We start from the raw sequence: 24,021 nt of genomic DNA, 5'->3' as shown, positions 1-24,021 counted from the left end.
CTGTAGTGGGCGAGTGTGGCGATGTGTCTTTGCTGCAGTGGGCGAGTGTGGCGATGTGTCTTTGCTGCAGTGGGCGAGTGTGGAGATGTGCCTTTGCTGTAGTGGGCGAGTGTGGCGATGTGTCTTTGCTGCAGTGGGCGAGTGTGGCGATGTGACTTTGCTGTAGTGGACGAGTGTGGCGATGTGCCTTTGCTGTAGTGGGCGAGTGTGGCGATGTGTCTTTGCTGCAGTGGGCGAGTGTGGCGATGTGACTTTGCTGTAGTGGACGAGTGTGGCGATGTGCCTTTGCTGTAGTGGGCGAGTGTGGCGATGTGCCTTTGCTGTAGTGGGCGAGTGTGGCGATGTGTCTTTGCTGCAGTGGGCGAGTGTGGAGATGTGCCTTTGCTGTAGTGGGCGAGTGTGGCGATGTGTCTTTGCTGCAGTGGGCGAGTGTGGCGATGTGACTTTGCTGTAGTGGACGAGTGTGGCGATGTGCCTTTGCTGTAGTGGGCGAGTGTGGCGATGTGCCTTTGCTGCAGTGGACGAGTGTGGCGATGTGCCTTTGCTGTAGTGGGCGAGTGTGGCGATGTGCCTTTGCTGTAGTGGGCGAGTGTGGCGATGTGTCTTTGCTGTAGTGGGCGAGTTTTCACAGGGCTCGGGGCAGCTCATTCGCTCTCCTCTCTGGGGGGGATTTTTTGTATTTCCATATTTGCGGCCCATTTCTTTTTCACCCGCCGCAGATTGTAGGACAAGATACTGAGCGTATCCCACAGGCGCGGGGTAACGTTCTGATGTCTATGGGTGCAGCACCCTGGGCTCTGTGGTGACAATTCCTGGGTCTCCATGGTTACAGCAATCAGATTGTCCTGGTTTCCATGGTTGCAGCTGCCTCCTGTCTAGACAAAGTATAGCTTCCTGGTTTCCATGGTTGCCTCGGCTCCAGCGGTTTCCATAGTTACAGTTGCCTCGGCTCCAGTGGTTTCCATAGTAACAGCGGCATCGTTTCTAGGCACAGCATCACTTCCTGGTCTCCATGGAGACGGCACCTCGACCTCACCGCTCACTGGTTTCCATGGCTACAAACGCCTCCATCCAACGCTGTGTCACGCAGCGAGATCTCGCGAGGGCTGGGGGGCGGATCCCGGCAGCTGATCTCCCCCGGTAAGATGGCGGGAGGCGCGCAGCCGTGAGGAGGCGGAGAGCCGGGGCCCGGCAGCCATGGAGCACATCTCTACACCGAAGGTCTCACACTGACACACACACACACACACACACACACACACACACACACACACACACACACACACACACACACACACACACACACACACACACACACACACACTGACACACTCACTGTATTACTGACACACACGCAGTCACTGTATTACTGACACACTAACTCACTGTATTACTGACACACACACACACACACTCACTGTATTACTGACACACACACACACACACTCACTGTATTACTGACACACACACACACACACACACACACACTATTACTGACACACACACACACTCACTGAATTACTGACACACACTCGCTGTATTACTGACACACACACACACACACACACACACACACTCGCTGTATTACTGACACACACACACACTCGCAGTATTACTGACACACACTCGCTGTATTACTGACACACACACACACACACACTCGCTGTATTACTGACACACACACACACTCACTGAATTACTGACACACACTCGCTGTATTACTGACACACACACACACACTCGCTGTATTACTGACACACACACACACTCGCAGTATTACTGACACACACACACTCGCTGTATTACTGACACACTCACTCACTGTATTACTGACACACACTGTAGTACTGACACACACTATGTACTGATATATATTTGTTGGGTTTATACATAGACCTATTTATATAGGGAAAGGGATGTGTAGGAATAAAACACTGTGTGTGTGTGTGTGTGTGTGTGTGTGTGTGCGTGCGCGCGCATGGACAGAATCAGAGAGTGAAAACAGAAAGGTTAAGAGAGGATACTGATAGAGAGCTGAGGATGATATCTAAAGAAGTGTAAGTAATTAATGGCAGATTTGATGTGCCACAACACATAATAATAATAATAATAATAAATCCCATTGCTGCCAGGGAGGCCTGCAATGCATTGCTTGTTGTTCTAGCCGGGAAGGATTACATTAAAGCCACGTGTCTTTAAGACAGGTCACGTTTTCAAGAAGAGATTTGTGTGGACTTAAAAACATGCACACTACACAATATGAACAATCTTCTTGGTCCCAAGCTCTTGAGTGTTTTCTGTCTTTGCTATATATTGGTCCCAGACTCCTAATTCTGTTTTATATACATCAGAATGTCTGCCCTCCAGGTTACCGGACAATCTCTGTTCTGTATTCAGGAGAGTCAGGGAGGTTTGGGCAGTTGACCTCCCGATCTTGCAGGATTATCCGCTGCTTCTTGAATAGATTTATAGCAGAGTGTCACATTATATTGTTTAAAAATACAAGATCCTCTTTTTGGCCCCAAAGAGAGCTTTATCCCTCCATACGTCGCCTCCTCCCTTTTGAAAGCCTGAAAAGGAGCATTTGAAAACATGTTGGGAGAAAGAGAATAGAGACGGGGAATTGGATGGCCGGGCATAGCCGCTTTTTTCGTTGTCTCCTGTCACAGGTAGAGAATGTGAAATTGCTAGACCGATACACAAATAAGAAGTCTGCCACTGGGACCTTATACCTGACTGCCACTCACCTCATCTATGTGGATGCTGCAGCTGGAGCTCGCAAGGAAACGTGGGTATGTTCATGTGCCAGTTCTTAGGGTTACGTTCAGTTAAAGGGCCTAACAGGGTTTAATGAATCTTAGCCTAAGTCAGGGGTTCTCAACTCCCATCCTCAAGATCCCCCAACAGGTCAGGTTTTCAGGCTATCCCTGCTTCAGCACACGGGGTGCCGTCTTCGACTGAGTCACCTGTGCTGAAGCAGGGATTTTTGTTTTTGCATATAATTGACTTGGTGAATATGGTGTTAATTCGTTAAACGCAACATCCGATCCTGTTTTGGGTAACATCCTGGTTGGGGGCTTACTGAATAAGGTCCAATATGCAATCGAGCATTAAAGTCTTATTCAGTTAAGGACTTTAGACCTCAGACAAATTGTTCTGCAGGCTGCCTGTGGAGCAAAGAGGTTATACTGTAGCTGCAATCCCTCCCAATTTATTTTAAAGAGGCAAGGAAGTCAGGTATTCCTAAAATATTCAGCATCTCCTCCGCCTCTTTCTTTTCTCTTTGACAATTTCTCCTTGGTACGCTCTTTACGTGCTTATCTTTCTTATAGGGGAAACGACTGGATTTTGTTTTATCATCTGTAATTTACAGATCTCCATGTATTGTTACATCATAAAGGTTATTTTTCAAAGGGGTCTCTCAAAAAAAGAAAAAGTATTCAGAATATATTGTGTGGGGCTGCAGCGTGAGCCGTTGAGGTTGTCATCTCTGCTGATGAATGTTTATCTCTGCTAGATTCCACACCACCACATCGCCTGTGTGGAGAAGCTGCCGCTCAGCACAACTGGCTGTCCCCTCGTAATTCGCTGCAAGAACTTCCGGGTGGCGCACTTTGTCATCCTGCGAGAACGGGATTGGCATGACGTGTACACCTCCTTACTCAAGCTCTCACAGCCAGGTACTCTTAGTGTGTGGGGTAACTTCACAAAAAACCACAACTGGTTATTTTATGGAACACCAGCACACATTGTTACATTAGCAAAAAGTGTTATTGATATACATTATATATACAGACATTGTATGAACAGTTTAAAGATAAAATAAAATACATTATAGGCAGTTACAGACAAGATTAAAATGTGAGACAGCTTTAGATTTGAAAGAATTAGACTGGTGGCGGCTGTGAGAGTCTCTGGTAGATTGTTCCAGTTGTGAGGTTCTTGGTAAGGCTACGGCCACGTTACCTCTGAGCGCGCCAATGCTTGAGAGCGGTGACATCACCACCTCTCCAAGCATGAGCGCTCAGCTGTCCTGCACAAATTCTACAGAATAGCCTGACTCCCCCCCCTCCTTACCCCCTACCTCTACCACCACCCTCCCCCCTACCACCACCCTCCCCCCTACCACCACCCTCCATCCCTACCTCCTACTCTGGTTGTAGAATGGTCATGTGAGCAGTCTCAGTGCTTAGAAATCAAATTTCCATGTCCCTCCAAGCGTCGAGCTCTGACGAGCGCGTTCCACGTGGTCGTACAGATTTCATATCATTGAAGTGAATGCTCCAAGCGTGCTCGGCGGCAGCGTGGCCGCAGCCTAAGAGAAGGAGGAGCGGCAGGATACTTTGCTGAACCTTGGGACCATGAACAGTCTTTAGCAGTCAGATCTCAGATAGGTGCTACATGTGGTAGGGGTGAGGAGCTTGTTCAGATAGACGGGGCGCTTGCCCAGAAAGTATTTGAAGGTAAGACAGGAGAGATGAACTTTGCACCTGGATTCAAGAGCGCCAGTCTAGTTCTTTGAGCGTTTCGTAGTGATGTGTGTGGTAGTTACATTGGAGGATAAAGCAACATACAGTATTGAGTTGTAGAGGGTATCTAGTTTGCCAAGGTGACTTTGGGGTGCTGTGCCAAATACTATGTCCCCATAGTCTATAATTGGCATTAGTATCTGCTGTGCGATGCGCTTTCTGACCAGCAGGCTTAGGCCTCGCTTACAGTGTATGCGCATGGCGTCTCGCGTGCCTGTCGACTGAGCAATCTGTGGACTGACATCCATAGCGACTGAGGCGTGGCGGAGGCGTGGCTGTGACGTCACGAGACTGGTTTGCCCTTATTGGCTGAACTTCTCAAGTGACCTGGCGTTGCGCAACAAAATCAAAATCTTTTGTCTGCTTGAAAATCTGCCGCTCCGTTGCCCTTCCTCGCGTGCACTATGGCCGGCCCCATAAATCCCCTGCATTTTGTTAGAGCCGCACGTGCCGTCGGTCGCTCCACCAACGCGCTGTTACAGAGGATTTATTCCTATAAAGTACCCCTAGTTTGGCATAGGTTATGGATGTCAGGGCATCAATGTGCAACCCAAATATTAAATGGGAGTCAAACCATATGCCCAAGTATTTAAAAATGGTGACAGGGGCCAGGATGGTATTAGAGTTGGTTCTGGAGCTGATCATAAGTATAGTGTTTGTATGGTGAAGGGTTTGCTTTCATATTTCAGACCCAGTTATGTACCCTTTTAATGCAATGGTTTAATCAATCCTATCTTGGTGACAGTTACTGTAATGTGTCGGCCGTTCTGCCCTGTGTTGCAGTCATGATGAACTACTCTCCTATTCCTGACTGGAGACCCGGCTGACGGAAAATGACTTTGTGTTCAAATTCCTTCACTCGCCGGCAAATCACTGACTTCACAATTAGGCGTGTGTGCGTGTGTGTGCGCGTGTGTGCGTGTGTTTGCGCGCTCGTGTGCGCGTGTGTGTTTTCCTTTGCAAGAACTTTGGAATTCTTCGTTGTGCCTTTTGCCTCTTTCTATAGCTGAAGGCTGATGCTCTGTTTGTTACTTTAGACCAGGCGTGGCCAACGCCAGTTCTGAAGGCCATCAACAGGTCAGGTTTTCAGGCTATCCCTGCTTCAGCACAAGGGGCTCAGTCTTGAGCCAGCCAAGGAAGTAGGGATATCCTTAAAACCTGACCTGTTGTTGGCCGTGAGGACTGGAGTTGTCCACTCCTGCTATAGACAGTTGGAGGTTTGCATCACATGCGTTATATTGTAACACAATGCAGAATAAGTATGTAGCAGCACTTTTTATTTTTTTTTCTTTCTTACCAAAACCACTATTTATTTATTTTAACCCTCCAGGTACATATAGGCCTGTACTGTATATTGGTTTTAACCGATATGTGCTAAAGAGAATTTCAGGGAATTGGGCGTAAATAAAATGCTGTTTTTATATGAACTTGTTTGCAGCGTTTCATTTCCCCGCGCTGACCACGGATTGCTGTTGCGTCTTTGATTGCGGAATGTTGAAAAAGGAACCAGCGGTTTTATTTGTAACAATCGTCGCACAACAGCAGCCCGCACCTCTCGTATCCCGAGGGGACATTGTGCTCAGTCCTCAGGTGGTTTCACTCGTGCTCTGCATTTACTTATTACCGTTTTGAGCAGCTGATTAACCCAAAGGACCTTTCCGTCCCATTTCAGGAGTGGGATCAGACATTAAAGCTTCGTTGCTTATTTCTCACCTTTTTTTTTAAAGGTGTAGCAACATTTGGTAAGAAAAAGAAAGTCTGGTGATGCGAGAAAGTGAACAGTCATATAGCACTTTTGCCATCATTTCTTTTAAAAATGTTTTTCCCCCTCTGTAATTTAACTCCTTTGGTGCTGTATGGCAGGGGGCTCAACTCCAGTCCTCCAACAGGTCAGGATTTCAGGATATCCCAGCTTCAGCACAGGGGGCTCAACTCCAGTCCTCCTGACTCTCCAACAGGTCAGGATTTCAGGATATCCCAGCTTCAGCACAGGTGGCTCAGTCAAAGACCGAGCTACTGATTGAGCAACCTGTGCTGAACCAGGGATATCCTGAAAACCTGACCTGTTGGGGGGTGTCATAAGGACTGGCGTTGATCCCCCTGCAGTATGGGGTGAGCTTTTCTGGGCGAGTGTGCAGCAGATTACCAGCCCAGCATGAAAGCTTCTCTAAAAATAACCCACCCCCAGTCAGCACATTTCCCTTCTGTGTCAGTAAGGGCCGCGTCGCACAAAATAATCCCGACAGGGGGGGTTGGCGATTTTGTTATTTGGGATATTGGTTTACGATCTAGAAGTGAATATGATCAGGTTGTTTGTGTCCTTTCCTTCTTCTCCTGTGGTTCTTCTCTAGCGAAACATGAAGATCTGTATGCCTTCTCCTACAACCCCAAAGCAGACCAAGATGAGCGGGGTTTGGGCTGGAAGTTGATTGACTTGAAGATGGAGTTCCTTCGCATGGGCGTACCCAACGAGCACTGGGAGCTGAGGGACGTTAACCAGGATTACAAGGTGCGGACAGCTGCGGCTTCAATGACATTGTAGGCTGCTAATGGCTTTCAGGATCCTATAGGATGGCAAGGTGGCAGAGGTTGGTGAAAGTGCAAATACTCGAGTGTTTTGCATGCAAAATAGTTTAAGTTTTAAGAGGAACTTTGAAGGATTCATTTACTTCTGTCATTTCCCTACAACCTTTAGAATAACATAATAGCTATTTGAGCAATCATTCTGAGACCATGATGCATTATTTCTCTCATTTTATATAGAAAGTTTGTATAGAGGTTTTTAAGCGGAGGTAGAGGCTATCTCTCAAAAACAATGGCCATCTGCAGTATACAGATATAAGCAAAGATAAAGCAATTTTAATTGGGCTTAAATCCAAAGAGGCTTATCTCCACTTTAGCTCGCAATCCAAGTTAAACACACACGCACGTGTTGGGATAAGCACGCCCATGCTGGCGTTTATTCATCTGTTGAGATGAATACAAGTAAAACCCGTAGCATCTATCTAATGTCTCTGGAGTTGTGAGTAACTAACCTTGGGGTTCCCATCCGAACACTTGTGGATTCGGTTTGCTATCTAGTCACCAAACATGACAGTATCCTGACACGGTCAAATTAGGTTACCCTACTTAAACAGTTACCAGTAGTGTTGCCACTGTAATTATCCCTTAGCCCATACTGAATCATTGATTCTGTTATTCAGCTGTAGGGTTCATAACATGGCCAGGTTATTATCCGGATGCAATCACCCAAACTGAAGCCGTGACCCACAAAAGGGCGCTTCTCTCCCATGCATATGAGTGTGCTAAAGGTTTTTTGCAACTTTTATTGATCTGGGCCTTTAAAGTTCCAATCGTATGATTCAGAAACCAATGTAGCTGCAATGTTAGGCCGCGCTTATAGACCTGGCGACGCTGACGTCACGCTGCGGTCGCTGAAAAAATTGAATTGACTTCCAGTGGCCAAGCCGTCGCGTTGCTCCTACTATATACGCATGCGACGGACTTAATACATTTTTTTTGACGTCGCGTCGCCGGGACTATAAGCGCGGCCTAAGAGATACTACCCAATCTTCATGTATCCCCATCCTCAAATTAAGTGTGCTATTCTAAATAGCGACGTGAGTGTAGATGTTTCTAATTACCTGTGTTTGTGTGTTGTTTTTTTTGTAGATCCCCCTTCTTTTATTTTAAGCAAGAATATATATCAATGCAAAAATGAAATGGCGGTGCAGTATGTCTGTAGAAAGAAGTTACGTTATTTGGGTGCATAGCAGAGCTTTGAATGAATTGACTATTGTTAACAGCAGATAATGCATTGAACCTGCATGTGCGTTGGGTTTGGGGGAGTAGGAGCGCTTCCTGAAGTGTTTCTTCTCGGTCTCCTTCTCAGCGGAAGTCACGTTATGTGGGGTCTCTTTGCCTCCGCAGGTTTGCAGCACCTACCCAACCAGCCTGGTTGTACCGAAGGCGGCAAGTGAAGCCACGGTTGTTGGGAGCTCAAAGTTCAGAAGCAGGGGGCGGTTTCCTGTTCTGTCTTACTACTTCAGAGACAACAACGTGAGTCACGTGTCCTAACTGCGTTCTGATCCGCGGCGCTATGGCTTGCTCGGAAGAAAAGGAAGTATGGGTTTCCGGAGAGTATAAAAACAGGAACCCCTCTGCGATAAGGTCCTGTCTCCTGAGTACCCCCCTCCTATATCCTGTCAGCAGAACACGTCCTGCAGAAGGGAGCAGAATGCCGTAGATTAAAGGAAACGCCACGTTTCTCAAGATCCTACTGGGCATAGACGCCACGTATTTAGTATCATTGTAATAGAAATAAGCAATATACATAGGCTGGTCTTTAAGTCCGCCCCGTTTGTAATCTCTAAAGGTTTGAGTTGATGAACCCTGATTATCTGTTTCTCTGTGAAGACATCCCTATATGTTTTTGGATCATACAATTGGGAGCATCTTTTTATAGATAGATATTGAACAGGTACTGAAAATTCAATTTTTCTATATATTTATCATCACCCAGTCAGAGCTGCTTGAAAAACCTTATAGGAGCCCGCCCCCCCCTCCTTATATGAGCCCCCCACCCCACAATGTCAACTTGGCCTGACAACCATAGAGTAACTTCCACTGCAGTTCACTTATCTGGAAGTGTGAGTTAGACAAAAATACTCTTCGTGGGAGGTGAGACGACGCCGACGCTGCGCGTGGGAGGTGAGACGGCGCCGCAAGTGAGGAGACGACGATGACGCTGCGCGTGGGAGGCGAGGAGGCGGCGCCGCAAGTGAGGAGACGACGCTGCGCGTGGGAGGCGAGGAGGCGGCGCCGCAAGTGAGGAGACGACGACGACGCTGCGCGTGGGAGGCGAGGAGGCGGCGCCGCCGCAAGTGAGGAGACGACGACGACGACGACGACGCTGCGCGTGGGAGGCGAGGAGGCGGCACCGCAAGTGAGGAGACGACGACGCTGCGCGTGGGAGGCGAGGAGGCGGCACCGCAAGTGAGGAGACGACGACGCTGCGCGTGGGAGGCGAGGAGGCGGCACCGCAAGTGAGGAGACGATGACGCTGCGCGTGGGAGGCGAGGAGGCGGCACCGCAAGTGAGGAGACGATGACGCTGCGCGTGGGAGGCGAGGAGGCGGCGCCGCAAGTGAGGAGACGATGACGCTGCGCGTGGGAGGCGAGGAGGTGGCGCCGCAAGTGAGGAGACAACGACTCTGCGCGTGGGAGGCGAGGAGGCGGCGCCGCAAGTGAGGAGACGACGACGCTGCGCGTGGGAGGCGAGGAGGCGGCGCCGCAAGTGAGGAGACGATGACTCTGCGCGTGGGAGGCGAGGAGGCGGCGCCGCAAGTGAGGAGACGATGACGCTGCGCGTGGGAGGCGATGAGGCGGCGCTGCAGATGTGTGAAAGATCGAGCTGCTTTGTAAGCTGTTTTATAGCAAAGTCTTCCAACCAAACCATAGGTGCAATAACTCGGAGGGAATAGGACAATGAGAAAAACACTACACAGTGCAATATTGTTGACAGAGAAATAGTGAGATAGACCAAACAAGTATAGCGGCGACATTCCCAGCAGGAAATCAGGCACTGGGTTAGAACAGTGGAGCGCAATCTTTTTTCCCTGCGCCCCCCTGCCGGCTGTTACCCTCTCTCCGTGCCCCCCCCCCCCTCCTTACCTTGGTGTTGGTGTCATGACGTCACATCACCTTGTCGCGTTGCCATGGCGACACGTCTCCAGAAGCAAGGTAAGTGCAGTTTACAGAGGCCTTCGCTACTTCTCCAGCACTTAAATTAAGTACCTTCAAGAAGCACGCGGGGCCTCTAAACCCCGCGCGCCCCGCAGACGATCTCGCGTCGCCCAGTTTGCGCACCGCCAGATTAGAATGAGGTACTTCTTCTGCGATGGTCAGATGGGTTTCACAGGTTAATGATGGAGGATAATTACCAGATCAACCTGTGAAACCCATGTGACCATCACAGAAGAAGTACGTCATTCTAACCCAGTGCCTGATTTCCTGCTGCACGTGGGAATGTCGCCGCTATACTTGTTTGGTCTATCTCACTATTTCTCTGTCAACAATATTGCACTGTGTAGTGTTTTTCTTCTTCTCATTTGTATATACTCTGAGATATTGCGCCCCTGGCTTGGTTGTAAGTATTGCTAGGACACCCTGGAAAGTCTTTCAGTGGGCTGCATCTCATCGGGTTGTAGGATAATAGTTTTTTCTGTTGCAGAACCTATTTTTAAATGTTTTAAATTTAAGTGAAATCCCTTGTTCTGTTTTGTCTGTTTTCATTATAGCCAAGTCTGTAAGCTTTATGGCAACACCTGCAGTATGGCTATAGGTAGCAAAAAAAAATATGCATGTGGGAATTTTGACAATCTGTTATTGACCAACCCATAAATGCGCTTGAATATGGTTACATAAGTCTTTCTCGGATTCATTGTTCCGATTTTTTTAACTTTACGCCATCCTGTCTCACTGCTTTCTCCCCCCGCCCCCCTCCTCACCCAAAGTCGGCGACTTTTTATTATACTGCAGCCTACATCACAAGAACACAACTTGTTGCCCCAGACTGCTCAAAGTTCATTAATGAAGCACCCGATCTGAATAATATTTAGCTGCACAAGTTATACTGTAAATACCTTTGTTGTATATAATTAACCACACGTAACATTTCCCCTTGCTGCACGTGTCTGAAGTAAGAGTCCTGTGCAGCGTCCGAGTTTCCCTGCAGGTCAGGGGGCACTTTGTACATGGTGGGAGATGATGATGATGATGATGGAAGATCCGTTCCTTCTCCTTTGAGGCTCTGGGGAACGTTGAATGTGAGGAGCCTTGTTCTCATGCTGCTTGTGTTTCTTTCCCAGGCTGCGATCTGCAGGTGTAGTCAGCCTCTGTCTGGCTTCAGCGCCCGCTGCCTGGAGGATGAGCAGATGCTGGAGGCCATCAGCATGGCCAACCCAGGCAGTCCGTTCATGTATGTTGTAGACACAAGGCCCAAGGTATCCGTGACTGAGATCATGCATGTGGTGGGGTGGGGGTGGGGAAACACACGGATATGTTTTTTTATTTTATCAGAAACATTATAAAGGCAGGTACCGGTAGCTAGCTTCAATTGTGTTAGAACGCCATTCATGCTACAAGCACACAAAGTACCCTCCAGTACTTAAAAGGTTAAAAAAAGGTTCCCTAGAAGTTTTTCACTTAAAGCAGCAATGTTAGTTTTATTTATAATAATAATAACTTTATGTGAATTGACGGTAGAGGCAGGGAAATTAATACTCTGCCGTAACCCAGGGGAGATCTGGATGTTACAGAACGAATATCTAATGTTTAGTAACTCGTAGGAGAGGGATCGGTGGCGAGGTTTAAACAAAGCTGTAGGGTGACCAGCCACGTGGTGTTCTGTACAGTTGTTGCTGCATCACACTCCTGCAGCAGTTCCCTTCCCCCAGTGGAAGGACTAGAAAAAGGCTGAATGAAGAACATGTTAGGGCTTTAATATACAGCGTGCGGCCGTGCTTTCCTATGCGAACGCGCGTGCATGTGCCGCATGCTTTTCGTGTATATAGTGCCGGGAGCTTCAGGTAAGGTGTGTGTGTGTGTGTGTGTGTGTGTGTGTGTGTGTGTGTGTGTGTGTGTGTGTGTGTGTGTGTGTGTGTGTGTATGTGTGAGTATATGTGTGTGCACGGGTTGTGTGAGTGAAAGTAAGTCCTAGATAAGATTTTTTTTTTTTTTTTTTAAAGAAAAAAAAACTTTAATATTTGTTTTTTTTTTTTTTACTTCTGCAGTTATTTACGCACACACACACACATCTATACAAACACACATCCATGTATACACACACACACACATTTGAGCGCAGGCAGCGGCGCTGTCTGTCGGCTCCCCTCTCCCTGCCGTGCGCGCGCGGCCCTTCTATAGAAAGGCTGACTGACGTCAGCCAACTAAAAATCCGCGCGCGCTGCGTAGCACGCGCCCGGCACTATAGAACGTGCCTTAGTGACTGCTGCTGCAGCCATGATTTCCTGCCGCTGAAATCATATTAAAAGCTTTAGCACAAAGACTGGAGTTTCCCACCGCTGATCTAGGGGATAGATGCAATGACAAATACTCTGTATTAAGGGGGGATGGGAGGTGTTATGCTTTTGTTTTACATTTTGCTGTAACTTCTAATGATTTGTCATGTAATGTTTTGGGCTTGGTTGTGTTGTGGTTTGACTCGAGCGGCTGCCTTCCTTCTGTGTGTGACAGCTGAATGCGATGGCGAACAGAGCAGCGGGGAAAGGCTACGAGAATGAAGATAATTACTCCAACATCCGCTTCCAGTTCATTGGGATTGAGAACATCCATGTGATGCGGAGCAGCCTACAGAAACTCCTGGAGGGTAAACACACTGACATACTGCAGCTTGTGTTCTCAGAGAGTGATTAGCATTGGTTAAGCCCCAGGTACAGTGGATCAGGATCCCCTTATTATCTCTGCGGCCGGGGCTCGCGGCAGAACTTTAATCCACTGGTTAGGAAAAATCCAGGAGATTTAACCGATCCACCTTAACCACATCCGTTCTCGAGTCAAATCTCGAGTCCTTAAAGCTGTCATGTCATTTTATAATGTTAATATAAGCATACGTATATATTTAAAATGTAAATATAAGCATATTGGCATTCAGGCCACATGAGAGAGTACAAATTGTGACTCAGAAGTATAAAGTTATGCATGCATACACACAGAAATATAAAGTTATGCATGCATACACACAGAAGTATAAAGTTATGCATGCATACACACAGAAATATAAAGTTATGCATGCATACACACAGAAATATAAAGTTATGCATGCATACACACAGAAATATAAAGTTATGCATGCATACACACAGAAGTATAAAGTTATGCGTGCATACACACAGAAGTATACAGTTATGCATGCATACACACAGAAGTATACAGTTATGCATGCATACACACAAGTATAAAGTTATGCATGCATACACACAGAAGTATAAAGTTATGCATGCATACACACAGAAGTATACAGTTATGCATGCATACACACAGAAGTATACAGTTATGCATGCATACACACAGAATATACAGTTATGCATGCATACACACAGAAGTATAAAGTTATGCATGCATACACACAGAAGTATACAGTTATGCATGCATACACACAGAAGTATACAGTTATGCATGCATACACACAGAAGTATACAGTTATGCATGCATACACACAGAAGTATACAGTTATGCATGCATACACACAGAAGTATACAGTTATGTATGCATACATACAGAAGTATACAGTTATGCATACACACACACAGAAGTATACAGTTATGCATGCATACACACAGAAGTATACAGTTATGTATGCATACATACAGAAGTATACAGTTATGCATGCATACACACAGAAGTATACAGTTATGCATGCATACACACAGAAGTATACAGTTATGCATGCATACACACAGAAGTATACAGTTATGCATGCATACATACAGAAGTATACAGTTATGCATGCATACACACAGAAGTATACAGTTATGCATGCATACACACAGAAGTATAAAGTTATGCATGCATACACACATTAAGTATACAGTTATGCATGCATACACACAGAAGTATAAAGTTATGCATGCATACACACAGAAGTATAAAGATATGCATGCATACACACAGAAGATGATTATAACATGCTCTCATATAATAGATTTTGAACTGTGCAACATCCTTCACTCCTGTGACACTGGCATGACCTTTTTAAACATATTTGTATGGAAAGGTTTCTTATAATGTACAGATGTGTATCCCGCAGCTGGGTGGCTCTATCTGTTGCTGCCAGTGTCATACCATCATGTGGAGTTGGCGTGCTGGCTGAGTTAACCGCGGAACAAACTGTCCCTTTTCCTCTCCAGTGTGTGAACTGAAAAGTCCGTCTATGAACGATTTCTTGACGGTGCTTGAGAACTCTGGCTGGCTGCGGCATATTAAAACTGTAATGGACGCCGGGGTGTTCCTGGCTAAGGTATGTCATGGTGGTCACTACACTCTATCGGATGCTCTGGTAATAAAAGCTCCCTTTCACCTCCGTCACCCACCTGTGACTTGGAAATAAAACGGTTTCTCTCCGTGGCTGTGTCGCCCGGAAAAGCAGTCAAGATTACATCCCAGAAGAGGCCCCCCCCAAATATAAACCAGAAATCATTAGTGTGTATTTAAACGTTATCTTAAACGCTCATAAGTTACACTTTCCCTTTTTTCATTCATTGTGCAAAAATTAGTCGGTTTCCGTTTTCTCTGCAGGAACTATTTTCCTGGATTACAGCCCTTGACAGCAGAGATCCCCGCCCCCCCCCCAACAGGTCAGGTTTTCAGGATAGTCATGCTTCAGCACAGGTGGCTCAATCAGTCCCTGCTTCAGCACAAGTGGAGCAGTCTTCAACAGCCTCTGATTGAGCCATCTGTGCTGAAGCGGGGATATCCGGAAAACGTGACCTGTTGGGGGCCCTTGAGGACTGGAGTTGAGCCTCACTGTATTCGTGTTATCACAACAGATGCGATAAAGACTGCATCAATAATCCAAATCGTTTGGTTACTACGGAGACACGAAAAGTTTAAACAAGTCTTTTAAAAATACTTATTTGTTGTGTGTAAAATTGGTCAACCACCTGCTTGTAAACCCCAGCACATGCCACTGCCGTTCGGTTCGCTGTGCTGCTAGCGGGACTGGCCCTTTAAATGGTATATTATGAGCGGAATATTCAAAGCGGGCAGTGAATGAAATCCCGCCGGGATCGGGTGCTCACACCGCCGTGGCCGCGCAGTGGAAAGTGAAGTTACCCTCTTAACGGTTGTTTACCTGGCACATTTCTCGGCAGGCGGTGAGAGTCGACAAGGCCAGTGTGTTGGTGCACTGCTCCGATGGTTGGGATCGGACCGCTCAAGTCTGCTCGCTGGCTAGTGTTCTCCTGGACCCGTTTTACAGGACCATCAAAGGACTCATGGTGAGGACAGAAACGGGAGCAGCGATCCCAAGGGCAAGCTGGGGGCGGCCAACTCCAGTCCTCAAGGGGCCACCAACAGGTCAGGTTTTCAGGATATCCCTGCTTCAGCACAGGTGGTTCCCAAAATATGTGTCTCCTGGGATTCCCCAAGAGAAACCCCCGCCTGGAGAGTATCCGTGCAGTTGCCTAAATGCGGCATTCTTGCTCCTACTTTTATTTTGACTTTTTTTTGGGGGGTGGGAGGGCTGTAGGCAGAAGTCTTTCTCATAACTTTGTTCTCCTCTTCTCATCAAAGGTTCTCATAGAAAAGGAGTGGATTTCCGTGGGCCATAAGTTCACTCAAAGGTAAATTCTAAAATGCTCTTTGTTGGGGGAAAAACTCCTGAAAGGGCGTCACGAGATTCACATTTTCCCCAAATTCAATTCTCCAAAAAAGTTGCCTTTTCATTTGTGTCACATTGAGTCTGTGTCTGTTTTCTCCGGATAATCTGACAGTGTATACAATGTTTTTTCACATTATTTTAACGCCTTCGCTATACACTTAGGGCACCGACGAAGAACTGCGCTGTAGCAATCTGTGGCTGAGCAGAATAAAGTATTTTATTGTTTATTTCTCTAGAACGAAGGGTTTGTTAATGCTGCCTGTCTCAGGGTTGCTCTCCTGACATCTTTTAAGGGGTTAAATAATTTTGAATGTGTTTTTGTAAACATGCAAATAAAGAGCACGCGTGAGCACATTCACATGTCTCCGACAGGCCTACAGCCTGCCTTGCAGCCAGGGATTCTGGGTAATGACATGCAAATGAGCACACTGTGTCGCTTTTAGCTTGTTCATTTTAACATGGATCCCTATAAATGTATGCCTGTGTATTACACAGCTTTTGTAAACCTGGTGAGCGGAGACATTAGAGAAGTTTGATTACCTCTGGCTACTCCCTGGTTCCAAAACCACCAAATGTTTGCATTGTGCAATTTAAAAATTCTTTAAAGGGAAAATGTGACATTGTTTGCAAACAAGGCGTGTGCACCTTTCAGTCACTTTAGTAGATAAGATTGTGTGCTGAAACTACACACTACTGTGTATTAGAAGCTATATCAAGGTGCCATTAACTAAAAAAAAAAAAACGGTATCGGGGGTTGCACTTTTTAAGGGGTTAACACTCGTGCTGTTTGTCTTGTGCAGATGCGGTTACCTCAACGGGGACCCCAAGGAAGTGTCCCCTGTGTTCACGCAGTTTGTTGAGTGTATATGGCAGCTCACGGAGCAGTTTCCCTGCGCGTTCGAGTTCAGCGAGCGATACCTGCTGGAACTTCACGACCATGTCTTCTCCTGCCAGTTTGGGAACTTCATCGGGAATTCCCAGAAGGAACGCGAGGACCTCGGGTGAGTTTGCCGGCGGACGTGTGACTGACGGGGACCATCCGTCTGATATCCGGTTACTCCCTGGTCTATTGGCCCTGCATGAATTTCCCAGGATTAACAAAGAATGGCCGCCCGCAGGCTGCTCCCGGCATGTCAGTGAGTCGCCCCTGACCAACTGCGTGGCTCAGGGAAAATGCCTTCCTTTATTTTTTATTATGGAACACAAACTCCCCTTTTTTAATGTTTCCCAAAAGAGTCCAATGTATTTTGGGGTTGCTGCCTTAAACCAGCAGATCTATTACTTTCAGGACGCTTTGTTGTTCTCCTTGATTTTAAGTTCCTGCCAATAGACATGAAAGGGCCTGTAGTTCTGGGGTTTGTTTTAGGCATTTAAGTCTCAAAATTGAAAATGGTCGAGAATTTAAAAACCACAATTGCACCAAATGGGAAAGCTCAATGTTTGCATTAGTTTGCAGGTTATGAATTGGAGCGTTCATGGAAGACAATTCAATTGTTAAAATTTAAAACATACATTTTAATTTTCATACCAAAACAATGTCAGAATGTTAGCCTCATTAGGTAAGTGAGATGATTGGCCCAGACAGTTCCCAAACAGATTAAAACCATTCCGATTGGTTGACATCATCTTGTTCCATAATATATTGATAACCACGTACTATTGGTTGCTGGCGGCATGGTGCTCCTGTGTTCGGTATTTGGCACCATGGCGCATTAAAGGAATTGTTAGGCTAATTATTCATGTTTATTTATTTTCCAATAACCTTTCATTCGATCTCCACCAGGATCTTTGAAAACACTCACTCGTTGTGGCCGTTTCTTTTGAGCCGGAAGCGGGACTACGTGAACCCCCTGTATATACCCACCGCCTACAAAACTCTGCGACCAATCACACTGCCGTTCAGCTTCAAGTAGGTTACTTGCTAGAAAAAAAAAATGGGAGCATGGTTGCGCAAAGAAATGAACACAAAACACACACCAGATATAATAAGCTATCTCAATCTCTCCCTGCAGCTCAGTCCCAAATCTCTCCCCAGAGAGAGAGCACAAATACACAGGAACACTGGGCCCTATAGAAGTTTTCTCCCATGCGCTATAGGTCCAAGTGTTCCTGTGTATAATGTACTCGCTAGGCCAGGGGCGGCCAACTCCAGTCCTCAAGGGCCACCAACAGGTCAGGTTTTCAGGATATCCCTGTTTCAGCACAGGCGGTACAATTGAGCCTCTGAGACACCTTTGCTGAAGCAGGGATATCCATAAACCCTGATCTGTTTGTGGCCCTTGATGACTGGAGTTGGTCAGTCAACGACTGACCAACTGTGCAGCCTGTCCTGAAGGGATATCCTGAAAACCTGACCTGTTTGTGTGCCCTTGAGGACTGGAGTTGGCCACCCCTACGCTAGGCAATTCCCCCGCTTTTAACCTCTACACTTCCAGAGGCGCTGGCAGTGCATGGCGGCCCCCAAGCCCAGTGTGAGGCGTAACTGTTACATTGAAAGGAACGCAAAAATGAAAAAAAAAACTCGCTGCTGATGCTATTTAAGCTTGGTCATGTCGCAGCTTGTCACATGCAAAGTCAGCAAGTGGAACGGCTACATCTGCGTGATGCTTATCCCGAAATATTCCCCATGTATTACACGCCTGCATTGTACAGCGATTCCAGTGTTTCATTAAACAGGACAGGGCAAACCATTCACAATGCCAGTGATATTGGCATTGTTTTGCAATTCCATGTATTATATCTCTAAATATGTAATCGATTAGAACGAGAGAGGGGTAATATGTAATGCCTTGGGGTTTTAACCCCCTCACTGCCACGGTGGCTTGCCTACGTTTTTATAGAATTTTTTTTTTAAAGCAGCATAGCATTTGGGGGTGGGGGGGGAAGAGGGGTTAGTAGGTGGGAAGCAGAACCCCATTAATTTCAGCTCCGGGGGACCCCCTGCTTCCTGATACGCCGTAGGGGGGGTGCCAGGAGCAGCTCTGCAGGTTTAAAGCCCACAGTCCCGCAGGCCAATAGGAAGCTTCAAGGGATGATGTCGCCACTTCCTATTGGCCCCCGGGACATTTAAGCCGTCATTTCGTAGCCCCACCAAGCCCAGCCGGAGCTGTTGCCGGCACCCCCGTACATAGGTAAGTATTTCCAGAAGCAGGGGTCCCCAGAGATGAAATGAACGTGGTTGAGTTGCGGAGACCCCCAGCTTTAAAGCGCGCTTTGTAACTTCAATTGTTATTTATTTTTTTGGAGGTTCTGGTGTGGAATGTATAATCGCTTTGACAAAGGCATGCACCCGAAGCAGTCTGTCCTGGATTACCTGCTGGACTGTATGAACAAGAAAGGCACACTGGAGACCAGCGAAACGGAGATGGAAAATGTAAGTGTTTCATGGGGAGAGCGAGAACAGACAGAGCGTAAGCCACAGAAGGCAGTGTAACTAAACGCTTTGCAGACTACTCCATCAAACCGTAGGCAGCGACCCGTCCGAGATGCTGCACCACAGCTGTAGAGAAGATTCAAATGTATTGTTCACTCCAATTCTGTTGATGTGCATAGGCTATCGGGTGTTTTCGCACTGGGATGGTCTTGTGGCATAGCACTGCTTAGTAATTATGGCCCTTTACCTCTATTTGTCTTGTCCTGAAACAGAAACGTGTCGCACAAGATGACCCTGTTCGAGAAGTCTCTGCATTGCCAAAGCACTTGGAAGCTGTTCCAGCGGAGGCAGAAAATCCAGCGCGCTGCAAAGGAGAGCCCGTGGCACATCTCTCCAACGGGTCCATCGCTGACCGCGACCATAGGCGGCCCGAGCAGAATCAGAGCAAAGAGGAGGACATTACCAGTAACCACGAAGAGGACATCACCAATAACCACGAAGAGGACATCACCAGTAACCACGAAGAGGACACCAATAACCACGAAAAGGACATCACCAATAACCACGGAGAGGACATCACCAGTAACCACGGAGAGGACGCCACCAATTACCACAAAGAGGATGTCACCAATAACCACAAAGAGGACATCACCAACAACCGCGAAGAGGACATCACCAATAACCACAAAGAGGACATCACCAACAACCACGAAGAGGACAGAACCTCGTCTGCCCAGAATGTGCTTCCAGCTGCCGAGATGGGAGAATGGCGGTGACCAGCAAGAATTGTCACAAGTAATTAAAGGAAGCTGCTGAGGACATTTACCTTCCCACGAAGGCTCGGACAAAAGAAACACTTGTACGTTGGGAAAGGGACAGGTAGGATGGTTTTGCACGGCTTAAATCCCTACACAATGGCGTGCTTTAGCTTCGCTTAACACAAGGCTGCCACGTTTAAATTGGCTGAGTGTGTAAGGTTCAGGTGTCTAGTCTGGACCTGGATCCCAGAACGTGATACTGATGCGAGTGGGACCAGCCAGCAAAGAGTTTATTAGCACGAGGAGGTCTTGGAAAGTCAACGTTCTTATTTTCATGGTTTTTGGCAAGAGAGAGAACGACGCCCAAGACTATATGTGCTAGCACTTTGGCAATGTCCACGTGGTGCAGGTATATGTCCCTTCAGCACACAAAGTCTTTATAGGCGAGAAAGAGAGCAGAGACTGGCACAAAGGGACTAGGGAAGCTGATCCTGGAGGCTGGTTCTCTGTAACCGTTTTATTTCCGCAATACCTGGCAAAGCGATAAGGGATCGGCCAGCGTGCTGCCCCCTGATGGATGCCTTATCCTGACATGTTTTTATCTGGTGTCAGGACCAGAGTGGGACTCTTCCCTTAAAGCCGCGGTTCCGCCCCGGTATTTTTTTCCATTTCCATTGGTCTCTGGAGCTGAACCGCGTTAATTTCAGTTTCGGAGATCCCCTGCTCCCCAAGACGCTTTCTCCCGACGGCATCCCCAGCGGGGTGCACCGTATGGTGGTTTTACATCTCTCGCGGCCCAAGATCCAATAGGAAGCTGCCACATCATCCATCATGGCTTCCTCTTCGCTGCTCGCGTTCCGTGGAGACATTTAGTAATGGGGCAGTACTGGCAGCACCTTTTGGAGTATCTCGGCGCGCAAGGGGTCACCGGAGCTGAAATTAATGCAGCTCATCTCCGGATACCCCCTGCCTCATAACTTAAATGGAAAAAGGCTTGCAATGCTCCTTTAACACCTGTGCTGCCAGACTGGTGGGCAGTGCATTGCTGGCAGCACAGGGGTTAATACCCTCCCCCATTTTTGTCAGTATTGCAATATTTTTTAACTGCTAATCAGGATTGCGCAAGATAACCATGCCAGGTTATCACGTGTCGGGGCAGGGGCCACAATATCCGATAGAACAGGGGCGGGCAACTCCATTCCACCAGGGCCACCAACAGGTCAGGTTTTCAGGATATCCCTGCATCAGCACAGGGGGCTCAGTTGAAGATTGCACCACCTATGCTGAAGCAGGGATATCCTGAAAACCTGACCTGTTGGTGGCCCTGGAGGCCTGGCGTTGCCCACCCCTGGAATAGACCAATAAATAAGAAGCATTGAGACATACATCCGGATTGGGAGTAACTGCACGTGTGTTTGCCATCGCTCTCGCTCACTGATGAAGGAATGCAGTTACTGTTCCAGAGCTGCAGTAATCCTCGCCAAATTATACACCGCTATCGTTTGTGAATTTTCAAAGATCACTTATATAAATTGTTTTTATATCAATATTTCTACACAATATAAAGTTAGTACCGGAGGAGGATTTTAGAAGTATCCCAACAGGTAAAAAAATACAGATTAAAGGCAATTTGTTACAAGAAAGTATTTCCTTTCACCTTATTTGGGGCACAACATTTTTAAATGCGGTTTTGTGTGCTCACTAACATTGTACCCACCATATTCTTGCCCCACCTGGCATGGAGGGGGTTAACCTTTCCACAGACCTCAGAGAATGATGATAATGTCGTGAACGCTTCCAGAAATATTCCTTCATAAAGCAATGACACAAACAGCAACCAATATAAAAGGCGGAGACATTGGGCGGGGAGCGGGCGAGATTGTGCCGCCGGTCGGTGTGAGGTCGGACACCATGCGGTTTAGTCAGTTGGTTCTAGTGGCATTTTTACTTACATTCTGCGAGCTCCAGTTTTATAGAAATCAAATGTCTCATCTTCTTTATTGATACTACAGATAGATACCGTGCATTTACAGCACCTATGTTGTGTTTGGGTCTGTTGCACGGAGTCGACTGACCCTTCAATGGCACACCCCCCACCCTCACCAGACACAGACACCCCCACCCACGTCATGTTTGTTTCAGCCCTCATGCTGTCGGGGGGTTAGTCTGAGAAACGTCTAATAAATGACTGCATTAGTGGAACCTGCCAGTATGGCGATTAATGGGGTGAGTCGCATGTGGTTCCCCAAAGTAATTCGTCCTGTGAGTGACCCCCCCCACCCCCCCACCCCCCCATTATAACATGTTCGATTGTATCACCCTGTTACATTACAATACTGGTGATTATCATGGCGTGTGCTGGTGCTTTGCCGTCCTGTTTCTGTAAACTGATCAGACGTGTATTCCTCGTCATAATGAAGCACTGTACAGGGGATATAATAAGGGGGTATCAATGAACCAACATTCATCCACAGCCACCTGTGCCGCCACTGGATTTGTGCCTCGTTGTACCATTCTTGAATCCACACACTATGTAACACATCAGGAACGTGAATCATTGCCTCGAGTTAAAAGGGATTACAATCTATTATTCCATTAGAAGCAATTGTCCAATGGGTCAGAATACCAGGAGAGACGCGCAGGCTGAATAACACTGCCTGCCCGCTGTTTGTGCTGACGGGAGCCTTGTGCCGTTGCTTTTAATGGAATAATACATTTTGCTGCTGTCACTGGGCCGTGCGCTAACCAGGGAAACTCTGAGCTGCATTCAAATGCGCTGCCCCACGGGAGGGGGGTTTCCCTGCGCATTAAAAAGGAGCCGGGGTTTGATGGATGGGCCTCCTCCCGTGAGCTCATTCAGTAGTGAAACGATGCTTTCCAGGCTGCAGTACCGCTGAAGTATTCACCGTCCATTGTCTGCTAGATCAAACGTAATTTTTCTTAGTTATTATTGTTAAGTGGCCACATCCAATAAAACAAATGTCCTTTTAAAATCCGGCCGAGGAGACCGTTTCAAGGACACACAAGGGAGGAAACCCAACCATTATTAAAAAAATAATATATATATATATATTTGTGTAATCATTGTATTGTTCCTAATGATATGTTTATCTTTTAACCTTGCCCGGTGCTGATACTGTTTGGGGTGTTATGTCCGTGATAATGGCTGTGGAATTCGCGTGCAATGCGTCATGTTCTGGATCCCACAGGCGGAGGGTCAACCTGCGCTCTTATGATGCAGCACAGAGTCTGATCTGAGATCTATCAGAGGTGGGCAACTCCAGTCCCCAGGGGCCACCAACAGGTCAGGTTTTCAGGATATACCTGCTTCAGCACAGGTGGTGCAGTCGAAGACTGAGCCACCTGTGCTGAAGCAGGGATATTCTGAAATCCTGAGCTGTGGCCCCTGAGGACTGGAGTTACCCACCCCTGGTCTAAAGCTTCCGCTACCTCTAATCCTTACAGATTAATATGTGGCAAAACCCCCAAGGAAATTAGGCATATACTCTGCATCACTGTACAGTGTCACATGCTTCTGATGGACCTCGGCTTATCATTGTAACGAATACCCAGAGACGAGTCATTGTATGAATGTAAATGCTGCTTCTATGTGCTCGCTGAGGGGTATTACATGTCTGTCATTTGAAGCCTCTCCGTGTACATACACTCTCTGTACTGCTCTCTTGGAACAATAATATGCCGCCGTCTCACTAAGTTTGTTTATAAATGTCACAATTGTCTCTTTGTTTTTCTTACAGTTCTGAATAAATGCGTTTTTGGGGGGCGCTTTTTAATACACTAGTGCTTTTTCTGTTTTTATACTTTTATGTGGTTGGAAAAGATTAAACGCCAGTAGAACAGAAACTGTTAAGGTATGTGTGCCAAGCGATTTAAAGGCACTTTCACTTAGGCCAAATATATCATGTTCCCCATACATTTTCTTTGAATCTATCATGATTTG

General features: G+C 47.0%; 1 protein-coding gene across 1 annotated transcript; it reads left to right on the top strand.

Moving 5' to 3' along the window:
* The first annotated feature begins 1,068 nt into the window (after positions 1-1,068).
* MTMR8 (myotubularin related protein 8) lies at positions 1,069-23,861 on the top strand. The gene is made up of 14 exons (XM_075573545.1): positions 1,069-1,221; positions 2,670-2,792; positions 3,518-3,680; positions 6,881-7,038; positions 8,460-8,588; positions 11,398-11,532; positions 12,785-12,917; positions 14,458-14,567; positions 15,421-15,546; positions 15,842-15,891; positions 16,730-16,930; positions 17,713-17,838; positions 19,176-19,302; positions 19,575-23,861. Exons 1-14 carry the CDS (start codon positions 1,198-1,200, stop codon positions 20,076-20,078), a joined length of 2,109 nt encoding a protein of 702 aa, XP_075429660.1. The 5' UTR covers positions 1,069-1,197; the 3' UTR covers positions 20,079-23,861.
* The last annotated feature ends 160 nt before the right edge of the window (positions 23,862-24,021 follow it).

This window comes from Ascaphus truei, chromosome 16 (genome assembly GCF_040206685.1).
Source record: "Ascaphus truei isolate aAscTru1 chromosome 16, aAscTru1.hap1, whole genome shotgun sequence".
NCBI classification, from domain to species: Eukaryota; Metazoa; Chordata; class Amphibia; order Anura; family Ascaphidae; genus Ascaphus; species Ascaphus truei.
Note: the sequence above shows the minus strand (reverse complement) of the source record. Positions and strands in the feature narration are given on the sequence as shown.